Below are 19,795 nucleotides of genomic sequence, written 5' to 3' on the forward strand. Positions count from 1 at the left end.
TTCAGTTACTTATGCACAGTTTACACAATGTATTTCTGCACAGAAACAAAATTATTTGTAGAAGGTTGTAAATAGCATGCTTCCCCTCACCCTTGCTCACAGTTGTTTTTAAAGCTTAATTCTTGTTTTTAGCATTTACTTGAAAACAGCTCCAAAGTTAAAGAAAATTCTTTGTTGCCAAAAACAGTCAATATGTTTTTAAGATCATTTGGAAAGCAAACAGCTAGAATAACAGATGCAGTTAGCAGAACTCCGAAAAGCCTGTAGACATTATAGATAATCTGAATTTATATACACACACAGAGCTCACACCAGGCAAAGAGTTCAGAATCCAACTATCAGCACACTTGCTTAGTGTATTTTTAAGAACTAGGATGCCATCATAGCTACTTCCTACAAGTAGACTTAGCATTCCAAATAGTGTCATGAATCATCACATCTAAAAACCTCAACCTGGTATATTTTTATTATTTTTTTATTGAATTATTGTTTTTAGAAGCCTAGAGTTAAGTGTCTCAAAAAATTTAAAATTTAAAACCTAGAGTTGGCAGCCTCTCCACCCAATTAAGTTACTTATTTGACAAAGAAGGGGCCTAAAGCAAAAACTATGCCAAAATTGGGAAATAATGCAAATTAAATAAGTAAATATTTCATATTGCTGTGCAAATAAATTGAAAGGCAAAGATCTTGTAAACGTAACTTGAAGATTATCAACAAGAAATTCCATATATTTCAGTTTAAAAGGGATTGTTCCTTACCTGACCATATGAACTTGTGGACAAACACAAAAGATCTCTGATCATCTCCTGGTGGGAAGTTTTATATTCACAGCCTTCCATCGTTAGTGTTCTCAGCTAAATTGCATAGAAAACACAAAGAAATAACAGATTATTTTTACATTTCACACATGTAAGAGAAACACTAGTGCAGGATTATTGCATCTTTTGTTAAATAACAACATAACAAATCAGCTTTTCAAGTAGTTAGTGAAGATTAAGTGAAAGCATTACCTCATGTTGCAACATAACTCTGTCTATCAGCAAAGCTCTGATATGCTGTTTCTTTCCTTGAAGCTGTAAACACATACATAATTGGGTTTAGATTTCAGTATTCATATTAGCAATTTGCGCTGAGGTAATTCCCCACGTATTCTTTTTCTTCTAGAAACGGCCAAATTTCATGTAGAAATTCTTCGTGGCAGACAACCTTGATTTTTTTGCCCTGGTAAAGTTTTTTATTTGCCTATTACTCTGTAAGCAAAAGGAAGGTCTGGTCACAGAAATTTCTCAGTTAAAAAGGACCAGAATGGAGCATCATGCTAAAACTCAGACTTTGGTCCAAGGACATACGCAAACTACGGGTTACTGCAATTCAGAAATGCTAAACTATTTACTCATAAGACTTCCAAATAAAGGTACAAAAGTACTGTAAAACAATATTCTTATCAAGGAATTAAAAATTATAAAAACTGTTTAGGACAGTAGCGAAAATATGAAAAAAAAAAAGTCTTCCTGAATATTAGGAACTATTTCCATCCCTCACCCAAGCTTTACAAAGAAAAATCACTGACCCTGTTCTCCATTGATTTTTTCACTAGATTAAAGCTTTTCCATCGTGAATCAAACTCATGCTTGTGAGACCCTTGGAACTGTAAAACATCACTAATAATCTGTAGAAAGAAAAAGATGACAAAGAGTGATTATTTTGCAAAACAAGTAATTTTGTCTTAAGTATTACAAGTTACAAGTATACCTTTATTATTAGAAATAAAGACTTGGTATCATCTTCTGAATTATCAAGTATATAGCCTGCAATTGGAAGAAGAATAATTTATTATCAGACAGGAAAAGAGCTTTAAAAATTAACAATAATTTTATTTGTACGAAGCTTAAATTTAAGAATTATAGGCAAAGTAAATGAAACAAGTTTCTCATCTATAAAACTATACTTAAAAGCACAACACAGTACTTTTTAGATAGAGGAGTGGGTTAAACTTACGCAGCAATTTCCTTGTAACCCTTGCAATTGTTTCTCGATAATTCTCTCTTGATAAATCTATAAAAAATTTAAACATTTTCTCTTTATTATACAATAGCATAAAAAGCAATTTATAGATAAGTAAACCAGTGGAGAGCCAGAGCAGACTATTCAGAAATGGCAGTATGAACTATTATAAAAATAACCATTTTGTTGTATCTAAGACACCACTCTCAGAGGGCCTTCTTTTGTTTACCAAGTAAACAGGCGTACATAACCTTCTTTATCTGCCTTGACAGTTGGCTTAATTTCTAACCACAGATCGAGGCAGATTGTTTAGCACATGAAAACTAAGTAACACATTAAGCAGGGTAAAAAAAGCAAGAATACAACAGAATACAGATTTTATGTATCAGGTGATCAAGCCTGTAAAAGACTAGGGACTTACTCCCCTTCAATACATGGAGGGGAGCAGACATTCCCAATCACAACAATAAACGCAGAAGCAAGAAGGATCAATGATGCAAGCCCTCTCCTTGTAAAGTTTTAAACCAGAAAAATCTTAATTGCTGCAAAAGACCACTAAATAAACACCCATTCTCTATTACACATTATACGGCTACAAACTCGCCACTTGCAAGCTAACAAACCAGATTTTAGAAGTATTAGAGCACCTAAAACCATTTAACAGTCCAACAAGCAGTTACCATCTGCCCCAGTTCCTTATTTAAATATCCCATCTTCACTTGGAAAATGGTGAAGAATACACGCAAAGCCTCAAAAATGCGGTTTTCTTCTAAAGGACCTGTCATAGCCTGTAGCAGGTTATGCCTTGATTCCTTCTGTCTCTCAAGGCAGTCTTTGGGCGATGGATGTTGCTTCCAGCACCTCTCATCTGCGTGGAAGTACATGGGCCCAACTATTCTGACCTGGGAGTTGGATCTGAGCTCACGTTCCCAGCTGCAGCAGATTTGTATCTTGTATACCATCGCTGAAGATGAAATAGCGTGTATGCAAGAACTGTGTTGGCCAAAAAAGCCCATTTAATATAAAAAGAAGAATCAAAAATATGGTCTCAAAAAGAACCTACAGTTTTTACAGCAGAAAAAAAAATACGAAAACAATACCACCTGTCTGAACAGAGCTAGGATCTACTTACCATATTCAACACCAGTGTACAGTTTTGTCTCTTCCAAAGACACCAGACTGGGGACTCTGCATGAAAACAAACCAAGTATTACTGCACATTATGGAAATAATTGACTGCGTGAATTTCATTGGCATTTAATTCGTTTTAACTAGTTAAATTGCATGCCAGTAGTGCCAAAGTTGTTTGGATTTACTAACAGTATGCCACAGATAGAACATTTATAAATCAACACTACCCATGGGTCAGACTGTTTGTCAGACAAGCACACTGTAAGGACATCACCTTGATCCCAGAATCTTGCTTTCTCATTTAACAGAACATCATCAGTTCTGTTAAATAGCCAGAGATTTGGTCTCATTGTCAAACCCATGAACACATTCATCAAAACAAACATGGCTCCTAGTCACCTCAGTCTAGGAAAGACAGAGGAGTTTGACTGCCGAGGCAGAATCCTTTCCTGGCAAGTTAAGCTGATGAAGCTTTTCTGACTTTGGTCCTTTCTTTATAAAGTAAAAAAAATGTACTCATTATGTACAGAAGTCCTACTTATTGCTATATGAAGTTCACTATTAATAACCCTACCAAAAAATAAAGTCATGCTTCTTCCAGGATTTGGGTCAAACTTATCTATCCAAAATATTTTTTTAGAAGTGAATTCGTAGTCTTTGTGGATTTGCTTTTATGTAATCATGCAAGAGAATACAGACTCAGATACCACATGCCAATGAATTTAAAAGACGTAAGAACATATCCTACATACACTTGCGGTTTTTTTGGTAGGTAGTTTTGTTTGGTTGTATGTTTTAGGTGTTTTTTTTTTTTAAACCTACAATCTCACCCCTAAAACATTAAGGTATACAAATTCAAGCTTTCAAGGACAAAATACACCAGTGTATTATATTAAACAACTAGTATCAGCAAGTAATACCTATAAAAATAATTTTCGCATAAAATTGCATTGACAGTATAATCAGAACAAACAAAGCCAAGTGAAGTAATATGAATGTACTCCTATTACAAATGCTAAATAACACATCAGTAAATACCATAGATTATATATCTGAGCATGTGCTACAAGATACTAAAATAAACTTTCAGATTTCAGGCAATGGCGAACTTCTATCCATCAGAACCAGAAATAAGGGTCACGTTTCTTCTGTAAAAGCGAACACCTTAAAACATGAGTGCTACAATTATTGTCCTGATTAGATGAAGGAAAAAAAATTGCAAACAAAAATTAGGTAAACTAACTTCACAGCCCTTGTAACAGTCACAGATGCATCAACAAAAGTCAAACTGAAATGTCTTTTTCTTAATTGATTTAGACACCAAAAAGTAAAGGTCTCATTTCCTTTCCTTTCCTTCCTTTCATTTTCCTTGTATTTCTGGTAGCAGTAGGTTAACATGAAAATAAGCCATTCCAAAAGTCTTCCCACTTTTTTTTCCCCTCAAAACTCAGCACTGGCATAGGTGCTTAAGGTACAACTTTGCCACTAATATAATTTTCAAAATATCCAACATCAATCCAGTACTTTGATCCTGAATAAATAAATATAAAGTTTTAATGATCTCACACACTTTTAGAATCATCTACATGACTGACTTTGAAAGTGTTTGCCGAGTATTTCTCCAAGATCAGATCTCTCCAGTTGGGAAGATTCAGAGAGGGGATATTTCTGCAATTAATATCTGGAATAAAAGAATGAACCTCCCCACCCCAAATACTATTACTTCTTAAAAAAAAGAAGGTAACAGATAAATCCGACCATCTCAGGCAGCTAGACATGAGGCAATTATTTTTTTTTGGTACAGTATGCTGGATATGTTGACAGGTAAATGAGCTCATAGCAGTATTTTTTTCTAGTGTATTTTGATGTATTTTTACTCTTAAACATTTTCCCCTGATATAAATTAAATACACAAATTAAGTTCACATAAGGCTTTCCTACCTATGAGGCACAGAAAATTAAAGCGCGATTTCCCAGTTCTCCCTCAGGTAGTCTACAGAAAGTTTACAAGTCTTCGAGCTTCTTTTCCACTCCCAGCAAAATGCATTCAACTGTTCTTTGCCAGCGAGCCAAGTTCCAAACAAAATCTCTGCCATTTAAAACAAAGCAAACCCAACACTCCAAGCTCCCTCTACGCTTCAGGTTCCTGAGCAAACCAGGAGTAACAACTCAACACGTAGCATCAAGTAATCAAGAACTAGCCTGGTACAGTCCTTACGCTCACCATGATGTTACTCCACAGGCAGAACCATTTATTTCAACAAGGCTACCATTAGGATGGAAATATTACGTTCAAAATGCAACAGTTTTACAGCTGACCCCCAAACTAAGATCCATGCCAGTAATATGCAGCATTATAACTGTCAGCCACTGAGCCAGAGAAAACTAGAAGTGTTTTAGTTCGGACACACAGAAGGAAGAGGCATGAAATGTTTTTCTTAACTTCAGCCAATACTGGTAGCAAGACTCTCACGACAATGCTTCATGCAACGTATAAATAATACTGTGTTTTATTCTGTATCAACAGTTTTCAACACAAATTGCCAAGAAAACTTATGAACAAAGAGTATCCAAAATTATAGCTGGAAGAGAAATCCCAATTAAACAGAACTTTGAAGACTTCATTCCCTTATTTGCCACAGTACAAAAACCAAAGCATCTTTGAGAAAAATTGATGCACTATGTTTTTCAACTTCCAGACATTTTACAGAGCACTTTATTCCAGTCTCTGTGTACATATTCCTCAGTATATAAGTACAGTTCAGCAATCAGATAAAGCTTTTCAGAAAGAAGTACTTTTAGCATCACTCCACTAAACCAATTGCAGAGGAATTTTTTCTAATTGCAAAAAAACCCCGTGCCATGTTAAGATCTAGATCAAGGGCTGCATCAGCCTATTTTGACATAAGAGATTAAGAGACAACAGTTGGAAGGTGAACAAGGAGAAGACAGGGTTACTCACCGTGGAGGAGTAACTGTTTCCTTTTCTGTGTGCAGCTCCCCCAGCAGAGCTGGGAAGTTTCCTGGAGATGCCAAGAGAGGTTAGCTAGCCCTGCCCCTCAGCATACGGTATCACATCCTTACACATTTAAAAGAAGTGGTCTTATCCTTGACCCGTAGGTCTGAACACCTTCAGTGAAAGAACGTTAAGAAAGCTCCTACCAATGCCTGTAGCAAGAGTACAGCAATACAGCATCCTAACTAACCGCTGTACTTAAGAGGGAGACAAAAAATGGTTGTTCTCTGAGTAACCCTGTTTTTGCTGCCCTAGATCAGCTGCTTAGTGATACTTCATTAATAAGCAGGCTGCAAGGAAGGGAAGGGAAGTTAAGAGGAGAACGCAACTGAACATCAGTGAAAGATTTTTCAGCCTTAGAGAGCTTTATGCTGTCTGCATTTAAAATAATCTTTATTAGCACACCATTAGAGTCATCACAACAAAAGGACATTGATATCACTTCCAATTACAGTGGCCCCTTAAGAAAAAGGGTAGACTGTGTGAACGGAAGCGTTTTGTATACCTGCACACACCTCGCGTGGCAGAGAAACCATTACATTGTGTTTCTGCAGGCGCAGAAAAAACTGTATATTCATTTTTCCCCAACTGTGTCAGGATAATTCACCACAGCTCTGAGTATGGCTTTGAACACCTTAATTCAGCCACAAAAAACTACTGCTGTCATAAAGGATTGCTCCTCAACCTCTGGCAGCCTCCTCAACTCCTTTTTTCCCTTCCCCTTGTAACTATCCATTTTGCATTAAAAAAATAATTCACAGAACACACTCGAAATCAACGGCATCTCTACTGAAGAACACTATGTGGAATAAGAATATAAATAGACACTATTGAGTCATGAAATAGTTTTCTATTAATTTGCTATTCATGGCACTTCAGAAGAGAATTCATTCATCTTCCAAAAAAAGATGGAGGTTTAAATACCTTGCTATGTACAGGCTAAAAAATAAAAAGTCAACACCAAGTGACATTCATTAAACTTCAGTAGGAAACAGAACTTTAACTATTATTTTCAATTCTGACAAGTTTCAATTATGCAATTTATTTGTGCATGGATTGCGCACAAATTTATTTTCAACTGAATTGCCTATCTCTTCCCTAAACACCTGCTCACGTATGAAATATTCACAGGAACACTAAGCATTTAAGATAGCATGAGCTATGACAGGATTTTCAGAAGCATATAAATTATATATGTCATTAAGGTAAGACACACATGGGAATTTTGCTCCCAAAATCGGGAAGAAAATAAAAATCGCAAACTACACATAAGAACTGCTTGGTCTCCAAAAAAGTTGGAGCATTATAAAACCTAACGCTTTTGTGCTCAAGCTCACTAAACAAGGAAACCACTCTTCCAGCACTTCACAACAGCTATGCTGATGTGTGCACCGAGTGTGTAAATGTACACACACACAGAGCGTACACTTTTGGGTATGCTGAGCGTACCCAATTCAAGTGTTGGTCAATTTAACAATGTGTTTTCTGTACTAAATATAACACTTTTCCATTCAGAGACTACCAATCATCAAAAGATCGAAAAAGGAGTAAGAGAAACAAATGAATCAACACGAAAACATCAACCTAGACTGACAGGAGATTCAAGAAGGTTCATGCCAACGCACACACTTGTGGATAAACAGAAGTTCTGAAACTTTTACTCTAACCAGTATTTATTAAGCCATGAAAATAAGGGCATGATTTGATTCTGCCTAACAGGGAAAACATACCAGACCAATGCTGGGGAATTTTATACAGTTTCAGCTTTATCAAACAAGAAATAAGATTTAAAAAAAAAAAAAAAAACCAACAGAAAAACTTTGTATATTAACTAGTCAAGAAGTAAATCTATTTTCAATAGCTAATAAACAAAAAACCCCACAAACTGCCAAGACATAAACCAAACTATTCTTGACAAGGAGAGATGAAGAAAGACATTTTGAAATTATTGGGTACTCTCAAGCGTTTGACACTAAGGAACAAAACAACCTGTAAAAGTCCATAAAAACGGACCAACCTAACTTCCCAGAAAACTTTTAAAGATGAAAAGTTTATGTACGGGAACAGTGCAATAGACTTTTAAACATAATTTCTGTAAAATGATGTTGATGAATTGTAATGTACGGTCTATAATCAAACAAAACAAAATCCTGGGTTAAAAGTACTACTACAGTAAAATGCAGTAGTCTCCACAGTAATGGATAGGCCTTGTATTTTCAAGAGCTCTATTTTCCTACTGTAGAAGTAACTTCAACAGAATTACAGCAACAGCAAAACACCAAGCAGCAAATAGTTATCACGTTAGCGGAAAGCAGTCTCGTGCATTCATTCTTGCAATTTATTTTAAAGCAGAAAGATTTAGAACTTCAATCCAGACTCACTCACTTTCTCCCAAAGCAGTGCTCATAACTTCTGTTATATTCTCACCCCTCTAGAAGACTACCACGTTTATGTAAAACCATGACTTAAGATTCATCCATCCAAAACCTCCTCAAACCTCACATCTAATGCATAGGAATTTTATGCAACAACACAGGTCAATTATGACAAGCAGTAATGAAATAAGCATTTGGCCATCTTGTGACATCTAATCGATATATAGTTTTCATAATTTTTCCCTATTACTTAAGCAAAAAAACCCTACTTCCTCCCTCAGTCAAGTCATCCTCCTCGTACTAGTCACTGTTATGGCTGAATCACTCAAATTAACCATCAAATCAGGCACAGTGGTCTATGCTGTTACAGCCTGCTCCTAATGAAGAAAGCAGCCTTTCTCCCTTATTCCTGCCACTGCCTTCCCCTACCCGTCACCCCAACCAAGGTTGCAAACAGACCACCAAAACAATATCTGCAAACATTTGGGTAGCTTTCAGTTGTCAAACAGAAAAATAAACCCCATACACTTGGGGGAAAAGCATCTTAGTGGCAGGAGCAGCCTGCAGGCAGATAGAGTTCACAGTACTAACCCAACCATCATATCTAGTTCACCATCCCACTACGCACCAAGTTTTACAGTTCGTTCTACCCACATTCTTCTTTTGCTGAGGTTCAAATTGCATAGCTCCAAGCTCTCCCCCATCTATGTCACTTTCCTTTCATTCAGTGAGCAGGCTAGAGGATTATAAAGGAACAAATACCCATCTGGCTGTCTTGGCAGGAATCTTCAGGTATCCTTAACCATCAAGATGAAGAAAAATCTAGCAGTTACACCTACTCAGCTCTACTTTACAGTTAGCACATATAGCAACGCTGTACTACATGGTGTGCGATCAGATATGGTTCATAGGAGTTCAGTGGCGTAGGAGGTATCCGACAAGAAAACTCCTGTGCCAGTTTGTTTTACAAGTATACATATAGAATTTTTTTAACTGGAATGTATCAAGCCATCTACCGATACTTGCATTCAAAAATACTCCTTTACTGCCCTGTTAGGACAGTGAATTTCATCACCACTAGTGGTAAGTACTAACTGTGAATACATAGTACTTAAAATAAGGGCTTTCTGGGTAACCGACTTAGTCACTGTCAATAAAAGCCTTTCAATTTCAAATCTGAGTGCTTTACCTGCATTCCCGCTATATATAATGGGAACAGGCCTGGGAACATGAACTGGTATCTTACAAAAAAAACATCCCAGGAACTCATTACACAACCACCATTATAATCAAACTTTTTTTCCTGTTTTAATACCAAGTTCATCAAAAGACACCACCTACATTCCAACTGGATATAATTTTATGGACATATGGGATAGAAAACAATATTCATAGGGACCTGTTTAATACTGCTTTATAAATCAAAAGAATATCCCTCATCAAATATATTCCAGTTATTGCTCAGGCAAGGAAGAGGAGGGAATAAGGCAGTGGAGAGGACATCATCTTTCTTGGTGCAATTCCCTTCTGTGACCCTTGCTTACGTACAGTAACCCATTAAAACAGAATATACATTTCATAAGAAACAACACTAGAATGAACACCATCTGTCCTGTATGGATCAACTCAGCCTCATCACTCAAGATGCTAAATTGACCTTTGTAACTGTTCCTGCTAAGTAAGTTGCATAAACTGACAGGGATCTAACATTTAATTGATATGAAGTGCAACAGGATTTCCTTAGGTATTTAGTCCACCTTAATAGGCCAAAGTAAAACCCACAGTGCACAAACTCACTCTACTTCCCTCAAATTGTCTCCTTCATTAAAAATCCATGTTCTGTTTGTGATCATTCAAATCATATAAAGAATAAGAACTAAAGTTTACTTAAACAAAATTCATTCAACTTCAATGGGCAAATTCCAGAGTCCTGTGTAACATCACTGAAAAGATAAATTGCCTTCACTATGTTTTTAAAAAGCTTTAATGTAAACAAAGTTTGTATGTAAGAAGTTCTCACAGTGGGCAGATGATTCATCAATATACATAGTCTATCCAAAACCAGGTAATGGTGGATTCTGAAGCTCTGCAGACATTTAGTAGAATGAACTATCGAGTTCCAAAATTCAGATTATGTGAGAAGTCTAATTTTGATTTCTTTAGTAACAAATTGATTTCGGCATGTTCTCATGTAAATTGTCTATATTTAATAAGACAACACAGATAACTAACAGAATGAAGCAAATCTTCCATAAAGTATACAAGTAACAAGTTGATTATAGGCTAATGTCCTAATCTGTACATTAGGAATTTACAGACCTTGCCCAACAATATAAAAAGATGATTCTAAACACCCCACACCAAAACAAAACCAGAGACAGTCTACATGAACACAGTCTAACGACAGCTGCAATTCACTCTTCTCCACTGGTGGTGAAGTTCTTTCTTCTGCCAAATGAAGCTTCCGTTATCGACTATCAGATAGCCCAGACAAGGGTACAAAACGGCTTACTCTACACAGGTGCTTCTTCCTCAATTAATAGATTATTATAGCTACAACAGATTTTTTTTTTTTGGTAGTGTTAAAGACTTTTTGGGCAAAGACAGTCTTGTATTTTGAAGTTCAACGCATCCAAGAACAAAAAAATCCTTCTCCTTTGGAGGACCAACACCAGAAACTCTGTCCTTGAACCTGTAAGCCATATGAACTGCAAGTGCCTAGTGCCTGCTGCCCAACAGACGCCAGGGAAGGTTTCAGACTGAACCAAGAAGCGATGCCAACACATTTTGCCAATATGGACCAGCAGGACATTGCTGGTACAGAACAGTCAATGCCTCCTGCAAGGTGTTGGAGCCTTTTAGAAGACAGTCATAATCAGCCTGAACGCCCTGCACTGCCTCTTTAATTGAAAGATTACCTCCTTTTACCCAATGGTAAAAGATGGCCTCTACAAAGCTCTCCAGCTTAACAAATCTTCTAACATACGCTCAAGAGGAGCCTCTCCCACTGTACAAGCTCTCAGAAGCTATGCACCTGAAGTACTGCATTTGAGACTCTATCAGCGCTCCTTGGCACTTTTAGTAGCTTGCACTTGGGCAAAAAAGTCTCTACAACTTTATAGTCGCCAAATACAGACTGCAACCATAAGCATAATTGAAACCCTCTATATTTTAAACATGATATATAACAACAGGAATACTGAGATCAAACTTGTAATTGCCTCTAATGTTAGTATTTCAACGTACTTTCTTAAAGAAGTCAAAGCTAAAGCAGTAATCCCATCTATTAAAAAAAATAGCCTGTTTCAAAGCCTGAACTACCGCAATGCAACAGAAAGTTCCTATTACTTCCAAAATGAAAGTTTACGCCAGCGTTTTTGCTAGAGTTCTACTGTATGCTGGTACCAGTAGCCAGGTTCTGCTGTGACATTATTCACAGGGGTCTGAGCATTCAAATAGGACTTATTTCCTATTTTAATACAAGAAGACAGTTGGCAAGAAGTTAAGTTCAGAATGTTTATGACTTTACATTAGAAAGATGGCAGTGCACTATGGTTTGAAGGCTTCTTTTGAAGGAGGCGAAACACATAAGTAAATTCCTAGCTTCCATTTCCTTTACGTAAAGTAGCATCAGCAATGCAGTGCCGTCACCTACCTTTTTAAAATACTTTCAGAGTCTTTCACCAAAAAAAGCATTTGACACTCTTTCACATTTTAAGTACGCAAGCATTTCTCTAAGTCACTATTTCAAATTTCTTTATCTTTATACTAGTATGAGAGTTCCTTAAAAATAGCCACTAGAAGTAGATGTGTGATAATAACAATATGCTCTAAAAACTAATTGCTAAGAATGTTTGTGATACAAAATTTACTTACAGATGAGCCACCCTTTCTCCTTTTAGAGGAGGCAGAATGTTCCCAGAGCCAATCAAGCAGTTATGCACAATAGCAAGGCACTGCTGCACATCATCTCTTAAACAAAGAAGAAAACCAGGTTACTTATCTGTTAAATGCTTGAAAATATACAAATGATAAACCATATTTTTGGGTGAAGTTTTATAAAAGCCCTTTTCTTTAACTATATAACTTCTAAACACAAGAGGGAGTACTACAGAAATCAATAATTTTTTAATTTTTGATCCAACCAATTCTATTACAGAACTCCAACATTCAACTTTGTTTTCTGAAAAAGTAATTTTGGAAATTTTGGGAGATTTTACATTCTGGAACAGTGAAGGAAACATCAGTATAATTAAATAAATTAATCTCAAAACAGACGGCTTTACCCCAAAAATTGTTTTGAAGAATTTTATCTAAATCTCAGACAAAACTCATGAAATAACTCTCCACCCCAATGCCAAGAAAAGTCCTTCCCACCATGATTAAGATGAGGGAATACCTTCTTTATGAGTGAATATCTTACAGTCTGAAGATAAATTATAATGGAACAATGCAAACAACATTTTTCTGTGTTATTTTAGAGAATTAAGGAATTCTTTTTAAAGCTATCTCACCTAAAGTAGTAGCATTTAGCATATAGTTACAAATTTTGCCCTTAATTCTCATCTTTGTGGTAAGCAGCTCTGATCTACAAAATATCTCCTTTCAGCCCTCTTAAGACATTCCCTAACTGAAGAGCTCTTAGCACTTATGCATTACTTATCGACTCTCTAACACTTTGTGTTCAAAGGTTGCCAGAATTTTTCATTTTTATCTTTTATAATAGAAAAATCTTACTCTGAAGCTCCTAAATACATAAAAAATACTTGATTTCCAATTATTACTTAGTTGAATACTGGAAAAAAAAAAAACATTTTACAAGAATTCAAGCTTCAGAAATATTGCAATTCAAAGCAATGACAGGCTCACCTCATAGCCCATTTATTCATACCTGTTACTCCTTTAGCAAGTAATGGTATTCTCTACTCTGGCAGCTTTACTATCTTTCCTTCTAATTTAATTTGCAATTCCTGCACTTGGCTATATTCTCCCAAATCACCACCATTTATTTCTGTTAGGTAGCACAGTGAAGCCTTGACCAAATCAAAGTCCAATTCTGTTATAAATTAACAGCTTTACATACAAAGTGTCAAACAGAAAAGGAAAACACCAAAAGAAATAAACATAAACTTCAGAAATATAACATACAAAGAAATAACTTAAAAAGACTTAAGTAGGAAGCATATCCTTTCTTCTTCTAGTCTAAGTATACTTTCTGATTGCAGTCTGGTGGCATTGATTTGTCAAGCATATATTGTCTTTTTCAGACTAAAAAATGTGGGAACTTGGGCAGGCAGGAAAATATTTAGGAGTCTGATACACCATGCCCTGTTTCACATAGGGCAGTACTTTACTGCACGAGGTATAACATCACATGCTATGAACACCGATTGAAGTATATATAGCTTCAATGACGTGAAGGTTGAACATGAGAAATAAAGAATGTTTGAGATTTAATGCTTGTAAACAGCTTCAGCTATTTGATACTTGCAAATGCTTTAGCACATACTAAACTCATGATTATCTTGTGCTTAGGAAACTATCATTATAAAGCCATGATTCCACACGAACAGAGTTTAATAAGATTGGGCAATGGTATTCCTTGCCTTCATTCCTATTTGTTATGCCACTGACTCTGCATTACCTCCTCAGTTTCAACATTGCCACTTTTTGCATGGACACACTATGTACTGAATCCATTTACTCATAGGAAGGAAACCGAGAGGCAGATTTCCAAGCCAAATCAGTTCTGTGTTCCGCTTCATAGCTTAGGAACACAAATGGTTATGCCAAAATAACAAGATAAAAGTCTAGAGGAAGAGCTTTTTTATATTGCTGACAGCAATGGAAACACAGTTTGTGGTATGTATTTAAAAAAATTCTGGAACAGTAAAGTCTTTATACAAACATAAAGTGTTTTAAGGTGTTTTTTTTTTTTTTAAGAGCGTTTCTGTTCAAAATAGTGGAATTCTCAGCATAATGTCGAAGACAGTGTAACACTATAGCCTCCTTATTGGCAATAACTACTTAAACCAGACATAAGTGGATAAACACACCATCTCCACATTACATGTCACCACTAACCTGGACATTTCTAGTTCTCCAATTGCATAGTGCTCTAGTCTGGTGAGCTCTGGCTGAAGAAAAGTATCCAGCAAATAATAAGCAAAATTTATTTCCTCAGATGAAGGAACATGCCACTGGATGTCCAAGTTCCACAAGTCACCTGGTTTACCCCAATCCTATAGTAAATAAAGACATTTCTTATTAATCAAACTATGAAGCAACTTGTCTTTTACAAAAATTAGCATTTAAGATTACTAAAATAACCCAAACAAATGAACTAGCTACTGCTGTAAAGCTGTTATCCTGACAATTCCAGGAAAAAAAATACAATAAAACCAAGTAGAAATCCCAAACCTACTATAAGGTCTACATGTACCTGGAAAATAACGCATACCTGAAAAGACTAAAAGGAAAAGGACTGTACTGGTCTAACTGAAATAGAACTTTGTTATTCCTTTGGCTGGATGCAAATTCAGAAATATTCTTAAGTACAACTCAGACTTTTGATACTCCTATAGAGAACATAAAGAAGCTAGCCCATTAAATACTTCTTTTCAGTTTTGAACCACAATCGGGAAACTTAGCACTTTCACTTTAAAAATAAAAAAAGAAAGGTAAAATTTAAGTTGGCCTTGCCATACAATGCCAGGTCATCCCATAACAAAGACAACTTCTTATATTTTGGCTTACAAAGACCTCAGACTTGCTACAGAATTAAGACCATGATTACTTGGAAGAGAAAAGTAAATATTTGTTACTAATCCATATTCAAACATGAAGTCCACAGGACTATATTAATTAATAAATAGGCCTTTTCAGTCTTCACTTTCCCTTTCTTGTCTTTGTCCAATTTTACACAGTAATTTAAGATTACAAAACTTCATCATCTGTTCTTAAAACACCTGACTGATTGGACAAAAAGTACAAAGAGCTACAGTAGTACAATTACTCAATGTAGCCTGCTATTACTTCTCTTCCTTGGAAGAGCAGGCTAGTCCTCCATGAATATTATTTGAGAAAGTGACAGAACTGCAGTTTTGCACAGGGGCAGGGTAAGAAGCATTTAAGTGACCAACTCAAGCTGTTAATGGCTTTGAGTTGATATAATACACACTTTCTAAAGTAGCCGCTCATGCACGGAACAGCAAAGTAATTGTGATGTCTTTTTAATTCAGCGGAGAAAATAATAAAAAAAAAGACAATCTATTTTTGTGTCGGGGCATTTAATTAAGATATTTTTGTTTGTTAAATGAGTATCTGGTGCAACTTGATCTTCCTGTCAGTTTATAAAACTATACTGGCTTCAGTAACAAGCGTTAGATTGTCTGCAGTTGTGAAGTTATGTAAAAGAACACTTTTTCAGCAAAACGCAGCTTTATATTCAAATAGGCCAGCTGAAAACTGCTGCACTGTTCATCTGTAATACTGGTAAATTGACTTCAAATTCTTAACAGAAGACTACCATATTACTTTTGACAGTTTCAGTAAATTTTAATATTGCCACTTCTACTTTCATTTTATCTCAAGCTCAGCATAGAATCATTGTTCATTTGTTATTCTGCCTACCCATAAAATACCGTATCTCCTTTCTTGCAATTGTTTTGCACTGATGTTCTCATTTTTCCATGTACTCACCATTACTTGTTATATCCAATAACCACATTTATAGGAAGAGGCACAAGGAAAAGCTCCAGCTCTCATCCACAAAAGCAGATGAAAGACTAAGTTTGTCCCAGTGCAACAATGCTTCCTATAACTGAGTATTTAGCTTAAAGTGAACAGCAAAATTCTCCTGCTAAACTGCGAAGGTAACTGTTTACATCACTGCACTTCATGATAGCTGGGTCTCAATTAAATGCATCATATATCACAAGATTAAGAAACATGAGTAGGCAACTCTTGCTTTGCATTATCTTATTGTAGTTATGCAATCATTGTAAAACACATGCTGTATGTCATGCTATAAAACTTCTCAGTATTCATTTTTTGCTACCAATATAATTTTAAGCAACTTGTAATTTGCTATATGTTTCAAAGCCCAAAGCATCTTTCAATTACACTTTCCATTGCTGCTACCTACGTTCAGAAATCTCCAAATAAAAACAAATAACATAGTGTATGATTGTTTTTTAAAAAAGAAAGTCAAATCCTCTAATCCTAAATAAATGAAAATCCTTGCCTTGATAGGAAAGTATTCAGAAAGAGGCTTGTCAAAGCCACCTGGCACACTGCAGTACTCTGTGGGGTAGATAAGTGTAGCAGAACGAAGAAGATGGTGCAGTAGGTTACAAGACAGAATGTAACCCTGCTTACAGGTTAAATGTAGGGTTCGCTGCAGTATCTTCCCAAGCTGCTCCCTGTACGGTAGCAACTTCTTTCCATCCACTCGAGTGATCTAATAGGAAGGACAAACATTTCAAAGGTAAACATAACTGATTTTGTTCTAAAGGACTAAAGAGAGGATTACACTGCTCAATTGATCCTGTACCGAGTTTCATTCTGTGTGTCACACTGAATTCTAATTTAAGACTGAACGCGCACATGAACTACTACTTCTACTGATGTTGGAAAAGTTTAAGTAACACATAAGAACTGTGATATATATTATTTCTTGACCCCGACCAAAATTTTCTAGCAATACCTGTACAGATTTTGAAATTCATTTTAATATTCATCTTTTCCAAAAGCATCTTACGGTTTTCCCTGCATTGGTCCCTCTTCTCTGTCTATCCCACAATAATTGTATTAAATGCTTTAATTTTATTCCACATACGCACTGTACATTTATTTTCTTCAAACAGCAGCCACTTATGTCCCACTTAAAGTCAGATAAAAAAAAAAAAGTTGAGTGTCATTCATACAGCATTTACTTTGTTTTACTAGCAGAAGTTTATTTCCTTCTTCTTTCAGGGGCATTAAACAGGATTCATTGATACACATGCATAGGAAGAACATTCTTTGCAATACCTCTGACAAAAGCTGAAGATTCCAAAGTAGCTCCTTATCTAGTTCTTCATCACGTAATACGTCATCATCTAGAGGAACAAGTGATAAGCACTGCTGTAACGATGCTGCAGTCACATTTTCCCAACAAGCTAGGTCATAAACTAGATGCTTTGCATCCCAAAAGTTTACTCCCAACCCTTCTACTGCAAACTTTCAATTCATACTGCACTCATGTCCAACTGGAAGTTACTTTAACCAATTTAACATCTCAAATGCTTTTTGAGAAATTGAGGAATGTCTGGAGACATTTTAGACCGCCACATTTTTTAAGCAGCATGCTCCTGTAGCTTTTTAGATTTCTGTCTTGAAATTACACATAAATAGTTGTTTGCTTCGTTTTTTAGATGAAACAGTGGACAGAATTAATTTTCCATCATTGAAATGAAGTTGTGGAAAACCCATAAAAGTTTTAAATATTATTTTCTTGTTTAACAAAAGCCAACCCAAAATAAAGCAAACGACACTAGAGATCTTATAAACTTACTGACTGTAAGGTGAGTTATAACATTGCAGCAATGTGGTACAAACAGCTTCAAGGATTCCTCAGGGCGGCACTGGAAACAGCATCATAAATAGCCCATTTTAAAAAACAAGATGCCTTATGGAACTTAGCGCACACATTGATAAAAAAACCTTATAACAACATTATTGAAAGAGAGATAAGAATAGACTGTATCTCAACTCCAATTCAGTCTACAGTCAGCCTGACTTCCCGATTTTTAAACACTCAATAAAACCTAAATTTAATATAAATGCAAGAAAAAGTTTGTGAATTAACCTCTTTAAATATTCCCATATGCAGCTATCCAATTTTAGAAGACATAGTATTAAGAACCACTTGTATTTACATGAAAAATGAAAGATCTAACATAGAAAAAAGTAGTAGTATTTGCTTTTTTTTTTTAATTAAAGATCAAGTGACATCAGAGCATTTTCTCTCACTTTTACTGCAGCTCGGCACATATCGGCAACCATTCGACCAGCAACTCTTGTCTCAAATATATTTGAAACAGCAAAGTTAAAAACCTTCTCCAAGGCAACCTAAAAACAAGTACAAAAAGATGGTTACTTTTTCTGAAAAAATGAAACTATCATAAAATGTTTGATGCTACACAGAAAGCAGCATCTGTACATAATATTGTATTCTTTTAAAACGGGAGACTGCAACCATGATTCACATTAAAAGAAATCAGAACAGAGAGACAGAGAAAACAGTGCTGTAGAATGCCTAAAGCGGAATAAAATGTAACTACCATCACAATTAAAGCTGACAATACTATAGAATAGAAAGATTAAAAACTTATCTGAATAGTAACTGCACAGGAAAAGAAATGCTAAACGTTATCAGTGCACACAACTTGCAATCTATGCAACACCTATGTCTAACTGACTGCCTTGAGTAGACTCTGCCTTGAGTAGAAGAATAAAGGCCACTGCAGAAGTAGCAATGGCAAAAGGTTTGCCAAAATAGTTTCAGTTTGCAGATTTTCCCTTTTTTTTCCTATTTATTGCAACACTCAGTTACAGTAACACAGTATACCAGGAAAACAGATGACAGCATCCATTATCACTAAAATAATTCAATTACAGGAAGGTCTGTATTTCCCTCCTCCCTCCAAGAGTTTATAAACAAAACACACAGAATGCTTCAACTGGTGACACGATGGGACGCTGCCTTCAGCTGAAGATTGGAGACACTTCTCAAATGTTCACTCTGGGAAGAAAGGAGGTCAGATAAATCCTCTTGACTAATGTAAGCTTGGGGTGCTTCTGAGAAACTACACAGAAAAACAGTTTTCCTGAATAAGTCACAGTCAGCTGAAAGGAAAACTATGCTATTTCACACGTGAAAGTGAAGTAAAGCTAAGAAATCCCTTAGTTAATAAATCAATAGGAAATTAATAATCAACTATTTAAGCGGCCAGTGTGTTTTAAAGCAGCTTATTACCATCTAGTACCTTGCAAGGCAAGCTGAACTATATACAGTGTAGATTGCATATGATTAATAATGAACAATCAGGAAAAATACAAATTAAATATTTAATGACAATGAAGAATTAAGACTTACATTAACCAAAAGATTCCAGAAAAAAAAAATCATATCAGTGTTCAATGCAATGGTTCAAAACGCACAAAACCTAGCACCTCCAAATATATACATAATGTAATGTAAACAGATTAAATTAAACAGATTAGA

The 19,795-nt window shown here is 35.7% G+C and overlaps 1 protein-coding gene across 1 annotated transcript in view; it reads right to left on the reverse strand.

Moving 5' to 3' along the window:
* PSME4 (proteasome activator subunit 4) overlaps positions 1-19,795 on the reverse strand; it is a 69,964-nt gene that overhangs the window by 22,151 nt on the left and 28,018 nt on the right. Inside the window, exons 15-26 of the mRNA XM_082480875.1 lie at positions 18,541-18,639; positions 18,083-18,152; positions 17,560-17,627; positions 16,772-16,987; positions 14,611-14,768; positions 12,403-12,498; positions 3,137-3,192; positions 1,999-2,055; positions 1,753-1,808; positions 1,571-1,669; positions 1,011-1,073; positions 759-854 (exon numbers count right to left, since the gene is read on the reverse strand). Coding sequence (XP_082337001.1) covers positions 759-854; positions 1,011-1,073; positions 1,571-1,669; positions 1,753-1,808; positions 1,999-2,055; positions 3,137-3,192; positions 12,403-12,498; positions 14,611-14,768; positions 16,772-16,987; positions 17,560-17,627; positions 18,083-18,152; positions 18,541-18,639 — 1,134 coding nt within the window. The remainder of the gene's footprint in view (positions 1-758; positions 855-1,010; positions 1,074-1,570; positions 1,670-1,752; positions 1,809-1,998; positions 2,056-3,136; positions 3,193-12,402; positions 12,499-14,610; positions 14,769-16,771; positions 16,988-17,559; positions 17,628-18,082; positions 18,153-18,540; positions 18,640-19,795) is intronic.

The sequence above is a fragment of the Vanellus vanellus genome (assembly GCF_965231255.1).
Source record: "Vanellus vanellus genome assembly, chromosome: 3".
Taxonomy (NCBI): Eukaryota; Metazoa; Chordata; class Aves; order Charadriiformes; family Charadriidae; genus Vanellus; species Vanellus vanellus.